The 27,940-nt window shown below is 35.3% G+C and overlaps 1 protein-coding gene and 1 pseudogene across 11 annotated transcripts in view; both read left to right on the plus strand.

The window, feature by feature from the left end:
* ZC3H13 (zinc finger CCCH-type containing 13) overlaps positions 1–27,940 on the plus strand; it is a 113,488-nt gene that overhangs the window by 76,649 nt on the left and 8,899 nt on the right. For 5 of the 11 annotated variants that reach the window (XM_039839467.1, XM_039839473.1, XM_039839468.1 and 2 more), the window contains 8 exons: positions 1,616–1,699; positions 2,024–2,579; positions 5,800–5,903; positions 6,246–7,457; positions 8,102–8,617; positions 20,725–20,877; positions 22,119–22,319; positions 25,841–26,004. In XM_039839467.1, the coding sequence (XP_039695401.1) occupies positions 1,616–1,699; positions 2,024–2,579; positions 5,800–5,903; positions 6,246–7,457; positions 8,102–8,617; positions 20,725–20,877; positions 22,119–22,319; positions 25,841–26,004 (2,990 nt within the window). The remainder of the gene's footprint in view (positions 1–1,615; positions 1,700–2,023; positions 2,580–5,799; positions 5,904–6,245; positions 7,458–8,101; positions 8,618–20,724; positions 20,878–22,118; positions 22,320–25,840; positions 26,005–27,940) is intronic. The other 6 variants (XM_039839477.1, XM_039839475.1, XM_039839476.1 and 3 more) reach the window with 4 other exon arrangements.
* On the plus strand, positions 18,586–20,710 carry LOC120583781 (synaptosomal-associated protein 23-like; annotated as a pseudogene).

Genomic DNA, 27,940 nt, shown 5'->3' on the forward strand with positions numbered 1-27,940 from the left:
TTGTCAGGCCTATAAGTCAAGCTGAAATTTTTGGACTTAATTGCCTTTTCACTATAAGATAACTGCTTTTATGCAGTTGGAAAAACAGTTTTCATCAAAAAAAGAAAAAATAAATGAGAGTCTGGGGAAAGACTAAAGACAAGGATAGCAACTAGTTAGACTATTGATGACATAGACATCTAAGAAGAGATTATCAAACTGAGTTAATAATATTAACTATAGAGAACGAGAGAGGAAGTGGAAGAAAGAAATATTTTGAGAGTGAGAGTGATGGTACTTGAATATGATGAGACTTGGATAACTCAGATTTCCAGCTTTTGTGAATGGGTATGTTATTCATTAAGAAAATATATAAAGAAAAGCACATCTTCGAAGAACACATTTGAGGGAAAAGATAGAGAAGATAGTTTAGATATATTAAAGAAGTGTTCTTATATTCTTTCCATTTTCTTTGAAGTAAGGAACATTGTCATTTTGGTTGGGAAAATAGAGTTTTTATATGTCAAAAAAGAATGTCTTGCATTAAATAGTCTGTTCCCTGACATTGCTATAATCAGAAATTTCAAGTAGGAATTACTATGAGTTGCAGTATTTTATTTGTTTCAGCGTGTTTTGTAGTCATTGTTACATTGGTATGACCCCCAAACCAGGAATTCAGTCATATAGCAGTCTGGTAATTGAAAGTGCAGTACAGTACAACCATTTTAAATTTAAGTTGCTTTCAGCAAAAGTAAAGTGTTTAAGAGAACTGACTCCCAGTCCTGTTTACCATCTCTCTGATTTTGGCACATTTCTGGACCATAATTTCTCTGTTTTTAAGAAGAAAAGGGGGAAAGGGGCTGAACAAGATTTTGTTTTGTTTTAGCTTTAAAATTCTATGAATTTTTCTATCAATCTATAACCTCTGAAGAGTAAATATGAATAATTCAAATGACTGTATTGAACTCTTCCCTAGAAATATCCTAAAATTATTCTGCCTAATAAGTTGATGTTTAATATGCCACTTGCAAACCTGTTGGCCATATTGTAGTATGACCTTTATAATTAACTGATAAACATTACTATATAATGTGAAAGTAGAAGCATCACAGTGGCCTAGATTCTACCATAGTGAACAACTTTCAAAAGTGGCTCTCTCCATGGAAGAGTTCATGCCATTTTCTTGTACATTTTTTGACCTCAGACTAATGTCCTGCTCAACTGGGCATTTGGGCTTCATGCATTTATTTTCTCTGTGTTTATATGACCCATATATTGAATATATACGTATACACACACACACTCACACGCATATATGATGAGATTATGAGTTAATACTTTAAGAAAACAGTTCTTCACCTGAGTAATCAGTTATACGATTAAATAAAACTTTTAATTTGTTAGTAGTTATTAATTATAAATTTTTATCACATGAAACTTTTTACATTTGGTTATTTCGACTGCTAAGCATCAGTACCCTTAATTTTCTAGTTTACGATAAATTGATACTGCAGCAACAAATATTTGTTTTGTTCTACTATATTTTCCTCACATAATAGCTGCACTTTGATGTATATATATATTTTGCCTGAAATTAGAGGTGTAACTTACGAGGGAAATTTTTTTTTTCCTTCAGCTCCTATGTTCTACACCTCCTGCTGCCCCTATCTTTTGCCACCAGTGTTCTCAGGTCCTGCTGGGGGGACAGAGAAGATCAGAGGTGAAGGGTAGAGATGGCAGAAAGTGGGGTTGGAGCAGTGGGCTGGAGGTAGGGTAGGGAGCATGCAGAGAAAGATCAAAGGTGGATCAGTGGGAGGTGGTGGGGGTTGATGGGAAGCAGAAAACATGTTAGAGGGCAAATAAAAATACCTTTAAGGAAAAAATATTTTTAAACATCTAGGGGTGATTATTTAGATGATTAAGTTAAAGATGCTTTATATTTATTGCCACCATGACCCTATACACAGATTAAGATTTGCCATGCTGTCTTATCAATAGGTTATCTGTAGAATTAATCACTGACAAAACTTGATTTTCATTGTAGATCAAAGACCAAGCTCACCAGTTCGACATCAGGGAAGGAATGACGAGCTTGAGCGTGATGAAAGAAGAGAGGAACGAAGAGTAGACAGAGTGGATGATAGAAGAGATGAAAGGGCTAGAGAAAGAGATCGGGAACGAGAACGAGACAGAGAGCGGGAACGTGAGCGGGAACGTGAGCGGGATCGGGAAAGAGAGAAGGAAAGAGAATTGGAAAGAGAGCGTGCTAGGGAACGGGAGAGGGAAAGAGAAAAAGAGAGAGACCGGGAAAGAGAGCGAGATCGTGACCATGATCGAGAAAGAGAAAGAGAGAGGGAGCGAGATAGGGAAAAAGAACGGGAGCGGGAGCGAGAGAGAGAAGAAAGAGAGAGGGAGAGAGAGAGAGAAAGAGAGAGGGAAAGAGAGCGAGAGCGGGAACGAGAAAGAGCAAGAGAAAGGGATAAAGAAAGAGAGCGTCAAAGGGATTGGGAAGACAAAGGACGAGAAGACCGCAGAGAAAAGCGAGAAGATATCCGAGAAGACAGGAGTCTGAGAGATGGACATGATGAGAGAAAATCAAAGTAAGAATGACTGTGAATCATTTTTTTAAAATTACATTTCAGTAAAGAATTAAAAAAGTTCCATTCAGTGCTTTTCATTGTGCCCCTAATGTCTTGTTAATTCTTTTTTTCCCCTGTATATTTTTCTGTATTTCTATTTTATTATATATGTTTGTTGTTAGAATCTTTTGAATAGTCTGGGGGAAAAATGATAGTTTTCCCATTCTACTATTTCTATATCCAGGGGATATAATCAATCAGTCTTATTACATTACGTTTTTGATGGCACATTGGCCTGTTCAACTTCTGTAGACTTGTTTTTAACAGGAAACCAACATAAAAGTGATTGAATCATTGAACCTTGTATCCCGTTACATCCACTTTATAACTAGTTAATGGAATTGACTAGTCACCAAGAGATGTTGCCTGTGCTATTTCTAATAATCTTTCATGAGTTTTGTGTACTTAAAAATCTGGAGTCACTATCCTCAGGCTACTGAAGCATTTACGGTGTCTTAGAACTGAGGGAATTACTATAACCAGTGCATGGCTAGAAGAAGATGAGAGATAGGAAAGTATCCTCTCTTGGGCTATGGAGTTATAGTAGATTACTAGGGACGAAAATGTGTTATTTCAGATAATATACCTGAGGGCATTTTCTTGTTTTTTTCTTTGCTTCTCCCCTTCCTTTTTTTTTAAACCAAAAAGAATTTATTTTCTCATCTATTTGGGAAGTCCAGGGTAACCTTTCATTTGTTCTGATGTGACTGTGTCCACATTCTCAAACAAAGCATCAGGAATGGTATCTCGTCATCTCTCCAATGTTTTCTCTTGTGTTAGTTCCAGTCTCAGAAAGGTTTTCTCCAAATGATAGCTAAGGAAGCCCCAGGGTTATACCTGTCAGCCTAGCAACCTTCAGTGTTGGACCTCTCATTAGGTGAGGACAAGGGAGCCAAGCCAATCACTGTGGCCATGAGGATTCTGGACTCTGGTCATTTTTGAGGTTTTACAGGCACCAAACCAAACTTATTGGAGTTAACTTCTTTTTTGAAAATAGCAACTGGGATAAAGTATAGTTAAGTTTGCTGAAACAAACTGGAAATATTTTATATATCTTCAATTTCTTTACTCCTACCTCCTCATTTGCCTCATGATAAATACAGACTCCCTGCTTTAGGCTTTTTTTCAGCATTACTATTAATGGATTATGGTTATGGACAGACAACATAGCACAGAAGTGGAGGCTTCTTCCATTAAGTCCTGGCTTCCCTTCAATCTGCAGTCAAGATTTTCTGTAGTTCACCCTCATTAAAAAAAAAAAAAATCTTAGATTAACAAATTCAGGTACTACCTTTAACACATGTAGGCAGACAATACATATTATCTCTCTTATCTCCTCTGATCTCTAGCTTTCTCTTCTAAGGTTAAAATTCTGAAATTTGTTTTTTATCCTGTGCTATGCTTTAACATTTTTCCATGTGTCTGATCTGTTTATAATAGCAAAAGTTACTTCTGATTTTTTTTGTGTGTGTGTGACTAGACAATCCAAGTGTTGATAAAGACCCCAGAAGCTTAGGAGTCAAACAGCTCTATGACAGTAACTGCTTATATAAGATTAATATCTTGATGTCTTCATCAGTTGTATTGTCATCCTAGTAGTTGGAAGTTATCCAGCACTTTTTTTGACCAGTGTTATGTAGAAGGTTTGCAGAATTGCCATAGTATTTATTTTACTCTAATTCTAATTTTCTTTCTGTAGATATTGCCTTGAAGTTAAAGGGGATTTTTTATTGCATGTTTAAATTTTTCACTTTATTCTAGTGTTATCAGTTATCTTTTGCTGTTTATCAAATCACCCCAGAAGTTAGTTGTTTAAAACAACAGTTTTTTGGTTCACGATTCTGTGGATTAGCAATTTTGGCTGGGCTTAGCAACACAGTTCTTCTGTTGGTCTCACTTGGGAACAGTCATGTTTCTACAGTCAGTCTGGCAGTTCAGCTGGGTCTGAATGACCCAAAATGGCCTCGTTTACCCTGCGTCTATGAATTACTGCTGGCTGTTGGTTAGGGCATCTCATTTCTCCTTCGCATGACCTCTCATCCTCCAGTAGTCTAAACTCTGTTTTTGCATATGATGGTAGAAACACGCAAGGCCTCTTGAGTTCTAATATAGTGTCACTTTCACCACATTCTGTTACTTTAGTAAGTCACTGGGCCAGCCCAGATTCAAAGAATGGGAAAGTATACTGCCTAAAGATGGGAAGTCCTTCAGAAAATAAATTGCACAAGCTTGGGTTTTTGAATTGTCATACTGTATACGAGGCTTCCTTCTTTTCCACCTGGCTGCACATTTATGTAAATGAGCTATCAAGGAAATAATATGTGCTGTAGTGTGTTTCTTAACTTTTGACCATGATATTTACTAACAATGTTAATAACAAGTTAGGTGGTCAAAATTTAATTAAAATATAGGAAAACACTAGAATAGCTTAAGTACTCAGAGTTATAAATCACTACTCATTTAAAGTTCAACTAAAGAACAAAAAGTATAATGAACTTATGAATTATTTTATTAATATGTCACCAAGCAAGTAATTGAGTTCTAAGAAGAAAGAAGGAACTAATTTTTACAGTATACACACAGCATGCCTACCACTGGGCTTATGACATAACTAATTTATTTCTCATTGCAATATCGTAAATTTGGACCCGTTTCCCCCCCCCCATTTTAAGATGAGAAATCTAAAGTTCAGTAATTTCAAGGAATTTACGTAAGGTTATAAGTAAGGTTACATTGGCTATAAGTTGAACTCATCTTTTTGACCTTAAAACTAATATTTTTTTCATTTAGCTTCCCTGCATAAGGTATTTTTGTATCATAAAAATGTAAAATTAATGAATACATTTTAGTAGAGGGTTTATTAATATATCATCAATTCCTCTGATGTATGTTATCACCTTGCAGTATTTAAATGAAGTAATTTTCAGTTGAGTGATTCTACATGTATAATGAAAGGAAGATATGTTGCCATTTATTTTAAGTTCACAATTGTAAGTCTTAACATGAAGTGAAGAATTTTATTAAAAATGTTGAATATCCTTTGTATGATATAGCTCTGACAATATTGCTATCTTACAATTATATATTCTAGTTATAGTGAAGAAATAATAGTAAAAAACATTGTAAAGAAATCTCTTCACCTCTTGGAATTTTATAAATTACACTTGTTTGTCCTATTTAGGAAGCGCTATAGAAATGAAGGGAGTCCTAGCCCTCGTCAGTCACCTAAGCGCCGACGAGAACATTCTCCTGACAGTGACACCTACAACAGCGGAGATGATAAAAGTAAGCAGAATTTGTTTTGTGTCTCTGTATTCATATTCATTTGTAACCACGAAACCATTCTCTGACATTAGTAGGAAGTGATGAATTAAGATTTAAAATTTTTATTTGCTTTGCTGCCTCTGAAAATCTTCTATGTGACTAAAGTATGTGTTAGAAATCGTCATTTTATCATAATGGAACTGTCATTTTCTACTATTTGTAGTAAAGTCATTTTTATTTTTACTGAAATTGCCATTTTTCAAGTTAAAATGAAAATAAGAGATTGGTTTGTTATTACTTATATATAACATGCAGTGTTTATTAACTTGGTGAAAGTGTGATTACATTTATCTTTTTGTATAGATGAACGACACAGACTTTTGAGCCAGGTTGTACGACCTCAAGAATTTCATTGTCTCAGTCCATCACAACTTCCAGAAGACAGGCAGGGTAGATGGAAAGAAGAAGATCGTAAACCAGAAAGAAGAGAGAATTCAAGGCGCTATGAGGAGCAAGAGCTTAAAGAGAAAGTTTCTTCTGTAGATAAACAGAGAGAACAGACGGAAATCATAGAAAGCTCAAGAACTCGGGCACAGGAAATGATAGGACACCACTCATCTGAAGACCGAGATACATCTGATGGAGCTCATGATGAAAACAAGAAAAAAGTAAAAATTCAAAAGAAACCTATTAAGAAAAAGAAAGAAGATGATGTTGGAATAGAGAGGAGTAGCACAGAGATAGCATCTGAAGATGGTCAACTATTTTCACCGAAAAAAGCACAGAAGAAGAAAAGTGTTGAAAAAAAACATAAAAGATCCAGAGGTGATTCTGATATTTCTGATGAAGAAGCAACCCAGCAGAGTAAGAAGAAAAGAGGCCCCCGGACTCCACCTATAACAACCAAAGAGGAATTCGTTGAAATTTCCAATGATAAGGATGTGACCGTAGACGATCCCCAGAGAAAAGAAGATACAGCATTCAGTGACTGGTCTGATGAGGATGTGCCTGACCGTGCAGAGGTGACAGAACCAGAGCATGCCGCCACAGCTGCTATTTCTGGAAGGATTCCTCCATCTTCCCTTCCTCCTCCTCTTCCTCTGGCTACTGCTGCTATTACAACTGCTCCTGCTACTCTTGCCACTACTGCTTCTGCTACCAGTACCTTCAACACATCTGCCACCACTATTTCCACCTGTGCCACCCCCACCAACACTACCAATACAGCTTTTACTAGTGAAGACTCATATAGAAAGTGCCATAAAACACGAGCAGAAAAAGTAGAGGTACCTCATGTTACTATGGAAGATGCACCACATCGCAAGCCAGTGGATCAAAAGAGAAGTAGCAGCCTTGGGAGCAATCGTAGTAATCGTAGTCATACATCAGGTCGTCTACGCTCCCCGTCCAATGATTCTGCCCATCGAAGTGGAGATGACCAAAGTTGTCGAAAGAGAGTTCTGCATAGTGCTTCAAGAGACAGAGAAAAAACAAAAAGTCTGGAATTCACAGGAGAGAGAAAATCTAGGATTGATCAGTTAAAGCGTGGAGAACCCAGTCGAAGTACTTCTTCAGGTAATAAAATTGAATTGTAATCTAGCCAGCATTTCTTATGTTAGTATATTTTATACAAATTATAATTTTAAAGTAAATGCTAAATTGATTACCTTATACGCTGCCTTAAATTTCAGGGAACTTAAAATAGAAGCTTAACCATCCCCCCCAAAATGTTACCTGTTATTTCATTAATACCAATATTATAATAAAGGTACATTCAGTGATGTCAATCTACTTAATATCTAGATTTTAGTAGTATATCTTTGCAGAAGGACTATGCAATCAAATCCTTTACTGATGCCTAAATTTTAACCTTTCTGCTCTTCCAGCAGCCAATTCATTCTCTTTTGACCACAGAAAATTGAGTAGGGGGATAGGAAGAGATCAGATAATGAAGTGATCAGTTCTGTTAATGCTTAACCATTTTATGTATTTATTTCTTTGAAGAGATTTACAGTTATAATGGAAATAGACAAATACGTTTTTTTACATATTTTAATTAGTACTTTGAGAGATCAGTTTTTCCTTAAAATGAGTTCTTTGGCTCATTGGGAATAAATATAGAAAAATATAAATTGCAAGCTTTAAAAGACCCTAAAATGCAGCATTTTATTTCTGTTTTATCACATGTTAACTTTTTGGATATGATATATTCATTTTAGATCGCCAGGATTCAAGAAGCCATAGTTCAAGAAGAAGTTCTCCTGAATCAGATCGTCAAGTTCATTCGAGATCTGGATCATTTGATAGCAGAGAGAGGCTTCAAGAGCGTGACCGATACGAGCACGACAGAGAGCGGGAGAGAGAGAGGAGAGACACAAGACAGAGAGAATGGGAGCGAGATGCCGACAAAGACTGGTCGCGAAGCAGGGACCGAGATAGGTTACGAGAAAGAGAGCGAGAACGAGACAAAAGGAGAGACTTGGACAGGGAAAGAGAGAGATTAATTTCTGATTCCATGGAAAGGGACAGGGACAGGGACAGAACTTTTGAGAGTTCTTCTCAAATGGAGTCCGTAAAACGCAATGAAGCAAAACTGGAGAGTGAACATGAAAGAGACCTAGAAGGCACTTCCCGAGACTCTGTGGCTTTGGATAAAGAAAGACTGGATAAAGATCTAGCTTCTGTACAGGGATTTGAAGATACAAATAAAGCTGAGGGACCTGAGAGTGTGGAAGGTGAGTATCACACCTTTTTGTCTCTTACACTACTACATTCCTTTTCAGATTTTATAGGAAACATTTTCTTTTAAGGTAATCTAATGATATGCATATCGACTCCATTGTTGTTTAGGGAAAGCAGATATAAGAAAACGTCATATCATATTTTAAAAATGTGTTCTCCTCATTAGTACTATCAAGACAGACTTGGTTCATATATCTAAATGAAATAAAAGATTACCTAGATTCATTATCTATAGATGTTAAAAAATAGTCATCACTTCTTTTTCTTCGATGTTTAAAAATATAAAAATTGAAGTGACTTCTTGGTTCAGAGAGAGATTCAGAAAACTATTAGGGGAGTTGAGAACAAATATATGAAATAGTAACACTACCTAAAACTGCATTTAATGACTATAGATCCTACTGACACCCCCAGCTCCTAGAATGAGGAACCCTGAGAAGTCCACATTACTTTGGCTCATTCAGAGCCAACCTCAGCTGTGTGGAGCATCACTCTCCGTCCGTCAACCCTTATCTACTATACAAATAACTCATGCCTCTGCATTCCCTTAATGGGCTGCATTCTCTAGCCATTTTTGTACCTGCTTCTCCCATTGCCTAATAGATCCTTCCCCTTCTTTGTTCTTTTTTACTCAAACTGCAAGTCCCAGTTTATGCATTATTATCTCTAAGAAGCCTTCTCTGCTAAAGGTGCTTACTCTTTAAAAATGAAGTAGCGCCTTGTTTATACATCTTTTAGAGCATCCCTCCACTGTATTAAAATTATTTTCCCATGGTTTTATCTCCACTAAACTACTCCTTCATAAAGGACCATAGCTTTTTATTTCTTTTATCATCAAGACTATAGCAAAGACAGAATAAATGGCTCATAAATGAAAATATGTTTTGCCTATATGTACATGCCCTACATTTTATTCTTTGGTGAATTATACCCTAAGATAATAGTAATGGCTCCCCTGAGCTTTCTCCTGGAACTTTTGCCTCTATAGGACTGTCTTGTTCTGATACCAGTGCTTACACCGTTATTCTGACATCACCTCTCTACTTTAAGCCCCCATAACACTTCTAGAATACTTAATATATAAGCAGTAATATTTTATTACTCTTTTATTTGCCATATTGTAGCACTGAGACCAGAGTAAAAGTCACATCATTTTAAAACTATAAACATCCTTATATCCTTTGGTTATCTGATTAAATATTCCAATATGCCACCTGTTATGTATTTTTTCTACTTGACAAAAACCTCAACGTTCTTTACATTACATTTTCATCTTAATTTTGAGTTTAAGTAGCATCAATTCGTGAGGTACAACCTTGGGTATAATTGAATATATAATTGAACTCATGATTATAATAGTTCTCTTGTGGTTGGAGTCTGTTCCCTTTATCTCTAAAATATTTTGTTCATTGGTTATGGTCATAGATAACAGCATAGAAATTTATAAGTGAATTACTTGCTGTGAAATGAAACTTTTTTTTTCACTTATAGTAGGAAAATGAGTTGGATAAACTTGAAAAATAAAAAATTCTATTATTTGCCTTTATGTTTAGATGCATATTTGTATAATGATAAGTTATTAAAATTGGTCACCTTACTAGTGAATTGGCGAGAGTATGGGGGCATTGTACAGTTTAATAGAATAGAAAATTATTAAAATGATTAGAAACATCATAGTTTATTTGCTGCAAATTTTTATCTATAAAACATACTGTTGCATTTGAAAACTAGTGTTGTAAACTCAATAAAGTGTATGGATAACTAGTGATTAGAAGTATTAAACGTGGAGTTCTGGTCAAGATGGTGGATTAGGTAAACACTGCATGCATCCTCCCATGACCTCATTAAAATTGCAACTAAATTATGAAACAATCAACCTGGAGAACGATCTGAAGACTAATTGGACAGAGAACTCCTGTAACTGTGTTTATAAAGAGGAGGCCACATTGAGACTCATAGGAGGGGCGGAGACATGAAAGAAATGGGCTGGTCCCACACCCATATGGGGTAGTTGAGCATCAGATGGTAGTTGACCATCTAGCTGCAGAGGTCCCCCTGGAGGAGCAAGGGGCCCCAGCCTACACAGGGCCTCCCCAGCCCAGGATTCCAGTGCTGAGAAGAAGAATTCCCACAAAATCTGGCTGTGAAAATCAATGGGAAATCTGAATGTCCAGGCAAGATGGAATGAAACTGGAAACACAAAAGTCCCCTTAAAGGGCCTGCATACAGACTCACTCACTCACAGAAGCTTGGGGAGTACCAGAGACATAAAGGGAAAGACAAAGTCGTGTGGGCTTCCGGGCAAGATTTGGAGGGACAGCTGCCATTGTTCATTTGTTAAGCTCTCCTCCTGTGCATCCTGCAGCCAGGCACTATCTTGCCTTTATTGAGCTCGATCTTACATGGATAAATATGAATCTGCAGTGCCCTGGTGAGGTCCGTTTGCTCCACCATGGTAATTCCCTGAGACTCCACCCTACCCAGCTCACAAATTGCCAGTGGAAATATCCTTGCTGGTAGCCCCACCCCACACTATCAGCAGAAGGCTCCTTTGGTATTAATCAACAGACCTCGACTTCCACACCTCAGGAGACACTTTAAGTGGTGGGCAACCAGCCGCAGCCCTAGTTACAGTATTTCTTGCACAAATCTCGGGTCTGCAGGCCCAAGACGGACAGTGGCAATTCCCGATGTGAGCCGAAACTCTTGCAAGTGGCCACAGGCTCACCATGGGCAACAATGCTAACCTGGAGAACACTACTTACCCTGCCCCGGTGACTCCCAGAGACAGTGCCTCATCCAACTACTGTACCACCCGAGGCTCATTCACCTGCTGAGCCTTACGGGCAGTGGGCAGACAGCCTCAGGACTTGGGGTACCCTAGGCCTTTTGCCGAGCTGCCTGGACAGAGGTTGGCTGCCTGGTACCAGGTACCAGCTACCTGGTACCGATGGGAGCCAACCTCCGTTCACAGCGTGGCCTCCCTTATGTTCTTCCATGTGCATTACAGGCAACAACCAACCAAGGATAGCTTAGTAGCTCTTACCAGGTACCAGGTAGCCCCAGGCTGTTCACAGACAGTTGCTGATCTTGGCCTCCATGGGAGCCCCTACCAAGGGGCCGTAAAGCCAACACACTTAGAGGCTGGCATCACCTGAACAGACCACCATCTGATTAGCTCCACAGGTGGCACACACAAAGGATGGTCTCAATAGGCACATAAGTTCATGGGTCAAATCCCACTTTGTGGGGTCAACCCCACACAGCAGTTCATACTCTGTGGGCATGGCCAATATTCACAACCAGTCAGCCTGTCCCTCCCCAACCACCCGATGTGCCAGCAGCAATCAAGGATCAACTACAACAGGAGAACACAGACAGTCTACATAGGGATACTCCTGGAACACCTGGTGTGGGTTACCAGGAAGACTGCGTCACTGGGTCACTCAGGGTACCTACTACATGAGGACATTCAACCAAGACTGGGAAACATAACAGATCTACCTAGTACATAGAAACAAACACAGAGAGGCAAATGAGAAAACAAACATATTTCAAATAAAAGAACAGGAGAAAAATCTAGAAAAATAATTAAATTTAGGCAAGCAACCTACCAGATACAGAATTCAAAACACTGATTTAAGGATGCTCAATGAACATAGGGGAAGAATAGATGATCTCAGTGAGATAGTAAGCATAAAAAAGGACATAGAAATAATTAAAAAAAGACCAGCCAGAAATGAAAATACAACTGAAATGAATGTATTAGAGGGAATCAACAGATTAGTGAAGCAGAGGATCAAATCAGCAGTTTGGAAGATACGGTAGCAGAAAACATCCAATCAGAACAATAATAAGAAAAAATCCAAAAAAAATGAGGACAGTTTAAGGGGCCTCTTAGATAACATCAGGCACACCAACATTCCCATCATAGGGATACCAGAAGGAAAAGAGAACAAGGGATTGAAAACCTATTTGAAGAAATAACTAAAAACTTCCCTAACCTGGTAAAATAAATAGAAATACAAGTCCAGGAAGTACGTAGAGTCCCAAACAAGATGAACCCAAACAGACCCACACCAAGACACATCATCATTAAAATGGCAAAGGTTAAAGACAGAGAATTCTAAAAGCAAGAAGAAGGAAGCTAGTTACTTACAAGGAACTCTCATTAAGACTGTTAGCTGATTTATCAACAGAAACTGCAGGCCAGAGGGGACTGATAGGAAATACTCAAAGAGATAAAAAGCAGCTACCTACAATCACAGCTACTCTACCCAGCAAAGCTATCAATTAAAATGGAAGATGAGGTTAAGAGCTTCCACAACAAGAAAAAGCTAAAGGAATTTCATCCCCACCAAGCTAGTTTTACAAGACTGTTAAAGGGACTTCTTTTAGAATAAGAAGAGGGTGAAAAACATAAATATGAATAATGGCAATCATTACATGCCTATCAGTAATCATTTCAAATGTAAATGGATTGAATGCTCCAATCAAAAGACATAGGGTAGCTGAATGGATAAGAAAACAAGACCCATACATATGCTATTTACAACACCCACTTCAGATAGAAAAACAAAGAGACTGAAAGTAAAGAGATGGAAAAAGATAATTCATTCAAATGGAAATGAAAACGAAGCTGAGGTAGCAATACTTACATCAGACAAAATAGACTTTAAAACAAACAGGTGATAAGAGGCAAGACAATCACATAATGATAAATGAATCAATCCAATAAGGATATAACCCTTGTAAACATTTATGCACCCAGTAGAGGGGCATCTAAATATATAAAGCATATATTGACTGATATAAAGGGCGAGTTCGACAGTAATACAGTAATAGTAGGGGACCATAACACCCCATTAACCAATGGATAGATCTTCCAGACATAAAATCCACAAGCAAACAGTGATCTTAAATGGCACACTAAACCAGATAGATTTAATTGATATTTTTAGAGCTTTTGACCTCAAAACAGCAGAATGTACATTCTTCTCAAGTGCACATGGAACATTTTCCAAGATAGGCCACAAACAAATCTCAATAAATTTAAGAGGACTGAAATCATATCAAGTGTATCCTCCAACTACAGTGGTATAGCACTAGAAATCAAAAACAAGAAAAAAACTGAAAAATACACAAACACATGGAGACTAAATAACATGCTACTAAACAATGAATGGGTTAGGTATAAGGTGAAGGAAGATGTCAAAAGATAGAGACTAATGAAAATGAAAACGAAAACACAACAAACTAAAATATTTGAGACACAGCGAAAATAGTCCTAACAGGGAAATTCATAGCAGTACAGGCAGGCCTACCTTAAGAAACAAGAAAAATCTCAATCTAACCTTACACTGAAAGATACTAGGAAAAAAACAGTAAACAAAACCCAAAGTGAGAAGAAAAAGGGAAATGATAAAGATTGAAGCGGAAATAAGTGAGAGTCTAAAAAAAAAAAAAATTCAAAAGATCAATAGTTCTTTGAAAAGATAAACAAAATTGATAAACCTTTAACCAGACTCATCTAGAAAAAAAGAGGAGGGGACCCAATAAATAAAATGAGAAATGGAAAAGGAGAAGTGACAGCTGACTCCACAGAAATAGCGAAGGGTTATAAGAAAATACTATGAGCAATTAAATGCCAACAAATTGGACATTCTGGAAGAAATGGATACATTCCTAGAAACATACAGTCTTCCAAGACTGAGTCAAGAAGAAACAAAATCTGAACCAACCGATTGCTATTAAAAATTGAATCAGTAATCCCAGAACTCTCAACAAACAAAAGTCCTGGACTAGATAGCTTTGCAGGTGACTTTTCTACCAAACACTCAAAGATGAATCAAAACCTATTCTTCTAAAACTATTCCAAAACTTCAAGAGGAGGGAAGGCTTCCAAGCTCATTCTACAAGGCCACCATTACCCTGATTTCAAAACCAAAGACCAAAAAAAAAAGAAAATTATAGTTTAATATGCTTGATGAACATAGATGCAAAAATCCTCAAAATATTAGCAAACCGAATTCAGCACTACATTAAAAAGATCACACACCACGATTAAGAGAGATTTATTCCTGGGATACAAAGTTGGTTCGATATCTACAAATCAGTTTATGTGATACACCACATTAACAAATAACAAATTAAAAGATAAAAGTCATATGATGATATTGGCAGACTAGGCAAAATGGTGTAGATGATAGAAGCTTTGCTCATCCCCTCTCGCGACCACAGCAAAGTTGAGATGGAAACACAGAGCAGACAGCAAGCAGAGTCGCCTAGGGTCTAGATGAACAGAAGACATACAACTATAAGAAATCACCCTGTGACAGAAGGAGGTAGGAAGGGGCAAACACGCAAGACTGCCCAGTCCCGAGCAGCTGAATGGGACAGAGGCAATGGCAGCTGCAGTTGACAGCTGCGGACATTCCTCTTAAAGGGGCCATGTCCGTGTCTGGACTTTTGCAGTGACGGATTCCTTGCTCTGAGCACCAGCACCGGGCTTGCAGCTTGGGGGACACCAGAGACTTACAGGGGACATTGAGTTGTTGGAGCAAGAGCTGGAAGTGAGGCTTTCTACTGAGTAGAAGTGCTGGGAGTATCCATTGTTCCTCTGTTAAACCCTCCTCTCCTTGAGTGCAGATGCAGTGCTGACATAGCTGAGATGTCATCAAATTAGATAACAGAGGTCACTCCACCTAGAGAATTCCCTGAAACTTCGCTTCCCCCAAATTGTGCCTCCCCCCAAAGCCGCATTCAGTTGTGTCCTCTTGAGTCCCATGCCACTCGCTGAGCAACACCAAGACCCACACTGTTGGCAGCTGACCTCAGTTTCTGGTGTGGTTTCTTGAGGCAACTGTAAGCACAGCATCTTTGGATTGCTTACTGAATCTTAACACATAGCCTCAGAGGGGCACAGGTTGGGGCTAAAATTGGCCTGCAGCTGAACCCCTCTCAGAACTATTTTGTTGGACACCTACTGCACAAAGCCATGCCAGTAAGACCGGATGCCTTAGGAGCTTTGATTAGTATATAGAAACAGACACAGAAGGGCAGCCAAAATGAGAAGACAAAGAATCAGAAAACATATGAAAGAACAGAATAGAGATCAAGGAAAAATGGAGTCAAGCAGTCTCACAGATGCAGAATTGAAAACACTGGTTATGAAGATGCTCAATGAAATTAAGAGAAATGTAAATAAATTCTGTGAGAACTTTAAGAAAGAGTTAAACAAGAATGGAAATGGAAATTATAAAAGGGAACCAGTTAGAAATGAGGACTACATTATCTGAGATGAAGAGTGTATTAGAGGGAATCAACAGAGTGGAGGAAGATGAGAATCAAAACACTGATATAGAGGATGGAGAAACCAAAGACACCCAATAGAACTCTAAACATTCCACCAAAGAAACTGTTAGAACTGATAAATGAATTTAGTAAAGTAATAGGATACAAAATTATGTTCAGAAATTGTTTGCATTTTTATACACAAATAATGAACTATCAGAAAGAAATTAAGAAAACAGTCTTATTTACAATTTTATCAAAAGATAAAATACCGAGGAATAAGTTTAACCAAGGAGCTAGAAGACCTGTAATCAGAAAATTATGTCATTTAAGAAAGAAAATTAAAGAAGATACAAATAAAAGGAAACATATACCATATTCATGGATAGGAAAAATTAACATCATTAATTTTAACCCAAAGGAATCTGTAGATTCAACAAAATCCCTATCAAAATGTCAATGGCTTTTCTCACAGAACTAGAACAAATAATCCTAAAATTTATATGGAACCATTAAAGACTCTGAATAGCCACAGCAATCTTGAGAAAGAAGAACAAATTTGGAGTTACTATGCAACCTGATACCAAACTGTATTACAAGACTATAGTAGTAATCAAAACAGTGGCATAAAAACAAACACATAGGTCAATGGAACAGATAACCCAGAAACAAATCCACACCTAAATATTCATTTAATCTATTAACAAAGGAGGCAAGAGTATACAATGAAGCAAAGACAATTCAATAAGTGGTTTTGGGAAAACTGAGAGATACATGCAAAAAATTGAAATTGACCACCTTTTACACCACATACAAGAATAAACTCAAAATGAATTAAAGACTTATAAATGTAAGACCCCAAACCATAAAAATTGCGGAAGAAAACTTAGGCAGTAAATTCTCTGACTTGATATACCTCCTTGAGCAAGGGAAAGAAAACTAAAACAAATGGGACTACATCAAACTAAAAAGTTTTTACACAGCAATGGAAACCATCAACAAAATGAAAAGACAGCCTACTAGTGGGAGAAGATATTCACCAGTGATACATCAAAGAACTCATAAAACTTAGCACCAAAAAAACAAACAAACAAAAATAAGCCAATTTAAAAATGGTCAGAGGACCTGATTAGACATTTCTCCAAAGAGGACATACAGATGGCCAGTAGCCATAGGAAAAGATGCTCAACATCACTAATCATCAAGGAAATGCAATTAAGACCACAATGAGATATCACTTCACACCTGTCAGAATGGCTATCAATAAATCAACAAACAACAAGTGTTGGCGAGGTTGTGGAGAAATGGGAACCCTCATGCACTCTTGGTGAGATTGACAGTTGGTACAGCCACTATGAAAAACAGTATGGAAGTTCCTCAAAAAATTAAAAATAGAACTATCTTATGATCCACCAGTTCCACTTCTGGGTATTTATGTGAAGAAATCCAAAGCACTAATTTGAAAAGATACATACATCCCTATGTTCATTGCAGCACTATTTGCCATAGCCAAGATATGGAAGCAGCCTAAGTTCCCATCAGTAGACAGATTAGATAAAATGTAAGTGGTACATATATCCAATGGAGTATTACTTGGCCATATAAAGAATTAAATCTTAACATTTGCAATGTGACATGGATAGAACTAGAGGGCATTATGCTAAGTGAAATAAATCGGACAGAAAAAGACAAATCCATATGATTTCACTTAATTAGATGACTCTAAGGAACAAAATAAATGAACAAAGCGAAAACAGACTCATAGATACAGAGAACAAATTGATGGTTTCCAGATGAGAGAGAGATTTGGGACTGGGTAAAAAAAGTGAAGGGATTAAGAGTTACAGATTGATAGTTACAAAATAGTCATGGGGATGTGAAATACGCATAGAGACAATAATAATGTAATTATGTGTGGTGTCAGGTGGATACTAGCGTAATCATGAGGATCACTTCTTCGTAAATCATATAAATGTCTAACCACTAAGCTGTACACCTGAAACTAATGTAAAATAATATTGAATGCCAACTCTATTTGAAAAATGAATAATAAAAAAACTAAAAAAAAAAAAAAAAAGAAAATGCTTCATTTAAAAAAAGTTAAATATACTCTGTAATTTTAGGAAATTTTAAGTTCACAACTAACCCAGTATGAGACAAAGCTTAGCCTACCTAGGTGGTTGAGAAAAGTTGGTAAAATAAATAGAATATACACCAGTGGTACTAACAAAAAATGTTTTTAAATTGTATTATAGAATTTTTAAAAAATTACATTCATTAATTAAATGATAATATTGGGGTAGAGAATATGAATTGGGAACTAGGGGGAGAATTAATGGCATTTTTACATTTTTACCTCACTGCTATAAAGTCCTTTATATGAGCTAAATATTATGAACTAAGATTAAAGTTTCAAATAAATTTTATTAATGAGTTTGCAAGTATAAAAATGAGTTTAGGTAGAGAAATTTATGCATCATTTTTAAGTTAACTAGATTTGTCTGGATATACTTCAAGTTTTACGATGAAAAATTATCACCACATAATCAACATTAATATGTTAATGGTAGCTTTTATTTCTCATTTTAATTGTAATCTGACCTATTTCGATATTGCTACCCATATTGAGTTCTTGTCGTTAAAACCAAATTTAACTAGGCACAGGTACATGGCTCCAGTGCACACAGGTGCAAAAAGGGTGCAGCTCCTAGTCGGGTCTGGTGGTGTTGGAGCTCCTTGGGAAGAAAAAAAAAGAAGTACGAAGCAGCACTTTGAGTTGAAAGGGTATGTCCTTCAAAATGACCCTGTTGCCATGCCAGGAGTAACTCTTCACATCCACATTTCAGGCACATCTGCTTTTTTTTAGTAAATTAGAAAGCAGGACTCTTCAGGTTGGACAGAGAATAGCCACATTTCAGCTTCTATGTCTATCAGAAGTTTTTATTTGTCGTGAATAATCTGTCATATGAAGAAATTCATTTGAGGGCTCACCAGGTTACTGATGAGTCTCTGGAAAATACAAAGACAATCCTGGGTTTAGCCATTGAGTCTCAGGATGCAGGGACAGGACTACCACTATGCTGGATGAACAAGAGAACTAAACCTCATAGAAGAAGGCATGGACCAAATAAAGACATGAAAGAAGCAGAGAAGACTTTAACAGAACAAGTGTTGTGGCCTTTGTGTCTGCCCATATAATAGTATAACTAATGCTGCTAGAAGAGAACCTGACTCAAGTGGGCAGTATCCCAGGGAATCTAAATAACTTGGTCCTGGACATGGGCAGTGAGATTTGAGGCTCAAAATCAACAAATAGACTGGATCATAGAAAAGGCTGACACCAGCAAAGATTGTATTGACAAATGCCAATGCCAGAGCAAAGAAACTCATTGACAGCTCAGTTACTGCTGTACTTTACTATTTATTCACTTGCCTAGCTCTTCCTTCAAAGTCACTGCCTTTTTGGAGTATGAGATTTTGGTTCCACATTCTTCCAATCAGGAGATAATGTGGAAGAAGGGCTAGGAGTAACAACCCCCATATTTTTTTATTTTCTTTTTTTTCCCTTGAGGGTAGACTGCCTGCTCAGCCTGCCTTCTAGTATTTTCTTTCTCAGTTTATACTCTTAGACTGGTTTTCGTACATCATATGTAGCATTGTTTTTCACCTTCCTAACTGTAGCAGATTCTTCTGCTTTCAAGATTTAGAAGCATTGCCAAAGACAGCCATTTAAAAGGAAGCTAGAACAGGGGTGGGGGAGTGCAAAAAGGAGAAGCAAGAGGTAAAAAGTTATTACCTCAGTAAAACTTTCAGGCCACAAAGTAAAAGGTTGCGTAACCACAGTAAAGATCTAGTTGGATTTAGTTTTCAGTTTAAGTTACGGTTATTTACCAATTTAGGCTAATACTTGGTTTTGGAACTTTTATACACAGTATTTTTGTTATACATCACAACTTGGCAATCTCTACTTCAAAAAAAGAATAGAATGAGTTTTCTTAAAGTGAGCTTAATTCCTGGTGATTTATATATGTACATAGACTCTGATCACATTTAATATTGTACCATACAAGAACTTCGTATAAGTGCATGGCTTTTTATTTTCATATTATTAGTGTCATGGTTCCATTACAGGCTTACTAACATCAAATATTTGTCATTAGTCTTTGAAGAAAAAAATATGTAAATATATGTGTGTAATATGAGAATTTAAAGCAGGGCTTAAAATATTTTGGAAAAGTTTGACAAAATTCAGGTTATCTTCAATGCCAAGAATTATGTTTAGATAGGAAAAAAAGAAACTTGTTTTGATCACAGGTAGAAAAACTGTTACAATGCTTTGAGTTTTATGTAGATTTAGACTTTTAAAAAGCTAGAATTCTTTTTAAGTGTGATTTGGAAAATAACACCTTTGGTGTATTATTGATAATCGCACTATCATTCTCTTTGGCTTGTATATTGAACTATGTTCAGAATCATGTTTGTTTAGATCCTGAACGGTGTTATGAGAGTCTGATTGGTATTTGTCACCTATATTTAAAAGCTAGCACCTGTACACTTCAAAGCCATTAATATGTATTGCTTGATCATTACAGTTAAATTTTGTAACTAAAAAAATAAATTTAATTGAATTTTGTTTTTCAGTTTTTATTTTTGAATCAAGTGTTATTGAATAACTAAAAAAATGTCATTTTCTAATAAAAAAATGCTTTTCGAATTTTTTTAATATGCACAGCCTCTACATCTTTGGTTTGACTTGTGTTCCTTCTCCTAACACACTCTTTTACATGATATTAATTTTTCTAATTAGCAGGAGATGACGAATCCAAGTTAGATGATGCCCATTCATTAGGATCTGGTGCTGGAGAAGGATACGAGCCAATCAGTGATGATGAACTAGATGAAATTCTGGCAGGTGATGCTGAAAAGAGGGAGGACCAACAGGATGAGGAGAAGATGCCAGGTAATCATTTGTAGAGGTTGAACATAAAAATTATGATTTATGATATTAAGGTATTTTTTTGCTCTCTTTCATGCTAAGAATTGATGATAGGCACTTTGAACTTTCCCCTTTATATTTTAATTAATGTTGAAAGGCCAGTAAAATGAAAATTATAGTGAATATGCTCTGCTCATATTTTTAAGTAGACTTTGCCTGTGAATTGGGAAGTCTCATTTAAAATAGCAAAATTGAAAGATTTCCTTTCTAGAGTTTAAGATTCATATTTTATATGACTTGGAATCTGACCAAATACTGATTGTCTAGCAGTGTTCTAGATGGTAGGTGTATAGTACAGAGCTTTACAACTGTGGTGCCACAAACCAACTTTTGAAACAACTTCTCAGAAATTTATAATAGTTGAAATTATGTTTGAACAGTATTTATATACTTTTTCCTATCAGTTTTCTAAATTCAGTAAGTATTTTCACGTACAGTACTTAGTATCTTTCCAGAGCTTACTCTACTGATTATATATAATTAATCTGATTGTAACTAATAATTTTTCTTTTAGTCAGAGTGAGGTTCTTTGTTTCATCTGGGTATGTAGAATATTGAATTTTTATTTTGACTTAATTTGCTCTTATTTCACAGTTGTTTCTATTAATGTAAAAGGTATGTATGATTGTTAACCTTTATTATTGGCTATTAGATATTTCTTAGTAGAACATTATTTTGTTTATTTCCTCAACTGTTCCTTGTCAGTGGATGATTTGTTCTCAATATTAATAATAGCCACTGTCCGATTCTTAATGTAAGTTCATGATGAATTGTTTTTAAAAAATAAAATTGTGTGTGCATGTGTGTGCATACATGCAAACTAAATTAGATTCCTAGATTTAACCCATGAAAGGATTCTGATACCAAGTTTCAAAACCTCCGACCTCTTCTTAGTGAAATAATGGAGTTCTTTCATTGGTGATCTCTCAAGCAATTTAAATGAGTTATTTGTAAGAATGGGTCTGCTTGGGTTTTTGTTTGCTTGCCTGTTTTCTTTTGGTAAGAAAAATTTTGATTTGTAAAGGTCCTTAGATTTTAAACATTAGTGTTTATAGAAAAATTTTCATTGTAAGAATATGACATTTTTGGTTTAAAGTACTTGTTACTTAATGCCTTTCTGTGTTTTACAATTTACATTTTTCTGTAGATAACAAGAATGCTAAATCGTGGTGTAAAAATAAATCCTGTTTTTTAACTTTTTACAGATCCTTTAGATGTGATAGATGTAGATTGGTCTGGTCTAATGCCAAAGCATCCAAAAGAACCGCGAGAGCCTGGTGCTGCACTCTTAAAATTCACACCTGGAGCTGTTATGCTGAGAGTTGGGATTTCTAAAAAGATGGCAGGTTCTGAACTCTTTATCAAAGTCAGAGAAACATGTCAGAGACTTTTAGAAAAATCCAAAGGTAATTCTATTCTACTTTCATTATGTACTGTCTGCTATAAGTATTAAGATTCCTTTTACAAGGATTCTGTTCTTTTCTCATGTAGCATTTATAGTACTGGAAATATATATATATATATATATATATATATTTTTTTTTTTTTTTTTTTGAGAAATCACATTCATTATTTAATTCTCATAGTGGGAATTCCTTTTTTAAATTTATTTTGAGAAACATTTAAGCCCACAGAAAAGTTGTAAAAATAGCACAGTTGATCTTTCTGTATCAAATTACTTTTAACAAGGTACTCAGTAGTTTACCCAGGGCTAAATGAAGCAGAGCCTGGGAAAGTGGACTAGATACTTTTCATAAATGAGTATATTGGATATCTTGGCAACCCTTTCGTCTGGGAAATGGGGGAATTCTACCCCAATGAAGTTATGTAGGTTGAACCTTTAACAAAGTTGTTAAAAACTTGATCTCCAGGCCGAATAGTCCAGATTCCAATAGGCATACCACTTACTAGCTATTATCTCTGTGTGTTAGTATCATCATCTTAAGCTGGGAGTAATTACACCACCAACTTCATACGATTGTAGGGGGAACAAACGAAATATTAAACGTGAAGCACTTAGAACAGTTTTTAATGTATAATGACACTCAATAAATATGAACTGCTACTCTTAAGTTTGAAAATACCTTATCACATTGATTATAGACCTTTTTGGCACAACTTTTCATTATTCCAGAACATTTTATTTAGCTTTGATTTTTTTTTTTTTTTTTTTTTTTTTTTTTTTTACTGTTTCACTTACCTGGTACCTATCTTGTTTGGTTTGTTAGCTTATCAATACTTTATTAATGGGGAGGGGTTGTAAAAAGAAGGTAAAGAAGTTAAAGGTGAAAGCAGCATTTTTAATTTTATATCATGTTCATGAGAATAAAAGAGTTTGGTTAAAAGAATTAAGATTTTTACTAAGATAAAATTGGAAAAAAATTGCTTTGTGAATTTCATGAATCCATGTCCTTTCTTTCAACTCAGGATAAGCAGTAAAACTCTTGATTTTACTGTCTTAATAAACATAGTATATATGTGTATGAAACATATACTCGTGAATGTGTATTAACCTGACAAATGACTGAAGTCTTGAGTTATTGCCCCATTCTTTCTACTTTGATTGGCTCTGTGATCTGAAGCCTGTGGACATAAAATGATGGAATAAAACTCATAAGGTCTTATCTATCTCTAAAGATATTTGTTCCTGTGACTTTTGCTGATAGCATTTCAGGTTAAAATCTAGTTCGATTTTGCTAACTATAATATACATTTTAATCCTGACTTGATGATGGCTTAATCTAAACAATGAAAATACACACTATAAAGAGGGCTTTGATTGTTCGTTACCAATCAGTCCAGTTTTTTACTTGCTATAATAGCTTTGTTAGAGAACTGACATATGTTACTAAACATAAGTTTCTTAAGGAATAGAACTTTGTTTTGTTTACTGTATCCAGTGTCTACTAATCTGTTCTTACGAATTATTCCATTGCCTAGAATACTACCTGACACATAGTAGATATGCAATAAGTATTTGTGAAATAATTGATACAGATTTTTTCTATTTTATTTAGTCTGTTTCGGTGCCCCAGTATTAAAGAAAGTATATCCCCATTCTAAGTGTCATTTTTTAAAAAATTCAGAGATCCTTAAATTCTTAATACAGAAAACTTGCATGTACAGTTGACCCTGGAGCAACACGGGTTTGAACTGTGTGAGTCCACCTATATACATGATTTTCTTTTAATATGGGTACAGTCAGCCCTTCATATATCTGGGTTTTGCATCCAACAGCAGGTGGAAAGCAGTATTTTTGATCGCAGTTGGGAATCCACAGATGCAGTGAGCTAACTGTGTAGTGTTCTTCACTATTTCACAATAAGGGACTTGAGCATCAACGTGTTTTGATATCTGTGGGAGGGTCCTCAAATCACTGCCTTCCGCAGATACCAAGGAACAGCTGAGTTTTAGGGGAGTCAAAAATTATATGCAGATTTCCAGCTACACCCTTTACTTCCCTGCCTTGTTTAAGAGTCAGCTGTATACTGAAATTTAAATTGCTTTTGTCTAGGCTTTCTGATTGTAATATGGTAAAGTTTTTTAAGTATGTGTTTAGTCTGTCTAGGGAGGTTTGCAGATATGTGTTTTATATTCTATTGTGAAAGCAGAAAATGATAAGGATTCAATAAAAAGAAATTTGTCCTAATGAACAATTTTCAAGAATGGCATGGACTCAATACAAATTTTTTCTATATTTGTGTCTACAATGGAATAATAGTTAATTTCTTTCTTTAATAGTATGTATATTTGACTGTGTCATTGATTCAAACATTCATGTGTCTGAATCACCCGAGGAACTGCCTTTTTTTTCCTATAAAGTATCCTCTTCCAACTGTGGAGGTTCTGTAGATCTGATGGAATAGCCCTGGCAGTGTATTTTAAAAAGCTCTTCAGATGATTCTGATAGACACCAGAGTTTGCAAACTATTTTTGAGATTTTCTTTATATTTATTTACTCTTTTCTCATGTTATACACCCGTTGGCTAGGTATATAACTTATTGACTAGGTATCTTACATGAGACTAGTTTTTTGTTAATTATCCAGTCTCTCTATTTATGCTTTGCACTTCTTGAAAATGAAATAAGTAATCTAGTTCCATTTATTCTTAGTTAATAATGACTATTTTGACTTAGTGACTGTTTTGTTTTTACCTGTGTGTCTACTGCTTTTCTTGTGGGTTCTCACATATAACCTGTTTAATCATGTTGTTATAGAAGCTTTGAAGTTACTACTATTCTGTAATTTATTTTTATTACTGACTGGTCCTATTCTGATATCTTGACTTCCTTTTTGTCTATTTTTAATCCAACCTCTTTATTTTTATTAAATAATAAAATATTTAATAAAATATTAATTCTCCCATTTTTATAAAGTTTAAGTATGTTTTCCCTACGTTGCATGTTATGACTTAAAACTAAGTGATTTTAATTTAATATGTTGTCCAGGTTTTTATAGTGATCAAATCTAGGGTAAAATTTGCAGATTGTATGACTAACACCTAGTCATTTTACTGACTGATTTTTTTACAGGTCACAGAATGTAGTCACATTACTACATTTGAATCTTACTAAAGTCCCGAAATCTAGAAATTTAAGTAATAGTTGATGGTATGCAATATTCTAAATTTAACTTCACTAAGTTATAACTTGAATTTATCTTCCCAGTCATAGTTTTAGCAATCATTGTCTAAATTCTCTCTCCCAAGTCTGCTTTTCTTATATCTTGAACTTAAAGTGGCTATCAGAATATTTTTTTTCGTTTCAGACTAACAACATATTGAATGACTCTTAACAGAAAATACATAAATAATTTTCACCAATTTTGGTAATTTTGATAGGTAATTTTGATAGGCTTTACCTCAATTGGTAACACTTCTATTTTAGAAAAATTTTAATGCAAATTGTTGTTTGTTTATTTTGAAAGATGCAGACAGTCTTTTTGAACATGAATTGGGGGCTCTCAATATGGCTGCATTACTACGAAAAGAAGAAAGAGCAAGTCTTCTTAGTAATCTTGGACCATGTTGTAAAGCATTATGCTTCAGACGGGATTCTGCAATTCGAAAGCAGCTTGTTAAAAATGAAAAGGTATTGTTTACTTGGAAAAATGCAAAGTGTTTGTTGAGTAGTATGAAAGACATATTATTTGATTGCTTTAAGGTGAAATTGTAGTCTCACCTGTTTTTATGAGATTGGTTTTCTAGTCTTTTATACATGTAAAAGAAAGAAGTCTGTTAGAATTTATAATCCTTTTTATTTTACTTTAAATAACAATTTGTTTCAAAAATTGATGTATAAAATTTAAAATACTCTTATTTCTGTGAAATGTTTTTCATTTCATTATGAAAAGTTTCTTTAGATAATAAAACATACTAGAAATTTATTTAAATTGAAGATTAAGGAAAAAATTTCCCAGAAAGAGTGGAAAGGGTATTTATAGAAATAGTGTTTATGAGAATGTACTAACTTGGAAGAGAGAGAAATAAATCCAAATGATATATATGTAAGGATTTACTTGAGAAGAATAAAGAGAACTGAAACTAATAGAAATTAATTTAGATTTGGAAGAGATTTGATCACGAGAAACTGAAAATATCTTAGGCTTTTTAAAGTTGACTTCTTCATTCCCTATTTGGATGCCTTTGTTGTCTTTCTCTTGCCTGATTGTACTTGCTAGGACTTCCAAGACCATATCAAATAATAGTGGTGATAGTGGATAGCCTTGTCTTGTTCCTGATCTTACAGGGAAAGTTTTTAGTTTTTCACCAATACGTATGATGTTAGCCATGGGTTTGTCGTATATGGTCTTTACTATATTGAGGTACTTTCCTTTATACTCATTAAGTGTTTTAATCATAAATATACACTGTATCTTGTCAAATGCTTTTTCTGCATCTATTGATATTGATTTTTATTTTTTATTTTCTTTATGTAGTGTATCACATTAATCGATTTGTTTATGTTGAACCATCCCTGTGTCTCTTGGATGAAACCCATTTGATTGTGGTGTATAATCTTTTTAATACGTTGCTGTATTCGGTTTTCTAGTATTTTATTTAGGATTTTTGCATCTGTGTTCCTGAGAGATACAGGTCTGTAGTTTTCTTTTTTTGTGTTATCTTTACTAGGTTTTGGTATCAGGGTAATGTTGGCCTCATAAAATGAGTAAGAAGCATTGCCTCCTCTTCAGTTTTTTTTGGAAAAGTTTGAGAAGAAAACAGGTATTATGTTTGGTAGAATTCGCTGGTGAAGCCAATCTGGTCCTGGACTTTTATGTTTTGGGAAGTTTTTGATGATTGTTTCAATTTCCATAGTGCTGATCAGTCTATTTAGATTTTCCAGTTCTTCTTGATTCAGTATAAGAAGGTTGTATATTTCTAAGAACTTGACCGTTTCTTCTAGGTTATTACATTTGGTGGAGTATAATTTTTTGTAGTATTCTTGTATGATCCTTTGTATTTTGGTGGTATCTGTCATAATTTCTCCTCTTTCATTTCTGATTTTATTTGTGTCCTTTGTCTTTTTTCCTTAGTGAGTCTAGCCAGGAGTTTGTCAGTTTTATTGAATTTTTTAAAAAACCATTAATTTTTTCTATTATCCTTGTGTTCTCAATTTCATTTAATTCTGTTCTAATTTTTATTCTTCCTTCTGTTGACTTTGGGCTTCATTTGTTCTTTTTTTCTTAGTTTTTTAAGATGTAATGTTGGGTTGTTTATGAGAGAGCTTTCTTGTTTCTTGGGATAGGCCTGTAATGATACGAACTTTCCTCTTACTACCACTTTTTCTGTGTCCCAAAAGTTTTGATATGTTGTACTTTTATTCTCATTTGTTTCTGTGTATCTCTTGACCTCTTCTTTTATTTCTTCTTTGACTCAGTCATTCTTTAGTAGCATGTTGTTTAATCTCCACATATTTGTGGTTCTTCCCACTCTCTTTTTACATTTGAACTTGTTTCAAAGCATTAGGTCAGAGAATATGGTGGGTATAATTTCAGACTTCTTAAATTTATTGAGGCTAGTTTTGT

Source organism: Pteropus medius, unplaced genomic scaffold, assembly GCF_902729225.1.
Source record: "Pteropus medius unplaced genomic scaffold, Ma_sr-lr_union100, whole genome shotgun sequence".
NCBI lineage: Eukaryota > Metazoa > Chordata > Mammalia > Chiroptera > Pteropodidae > Pteropus > Pteropus medius.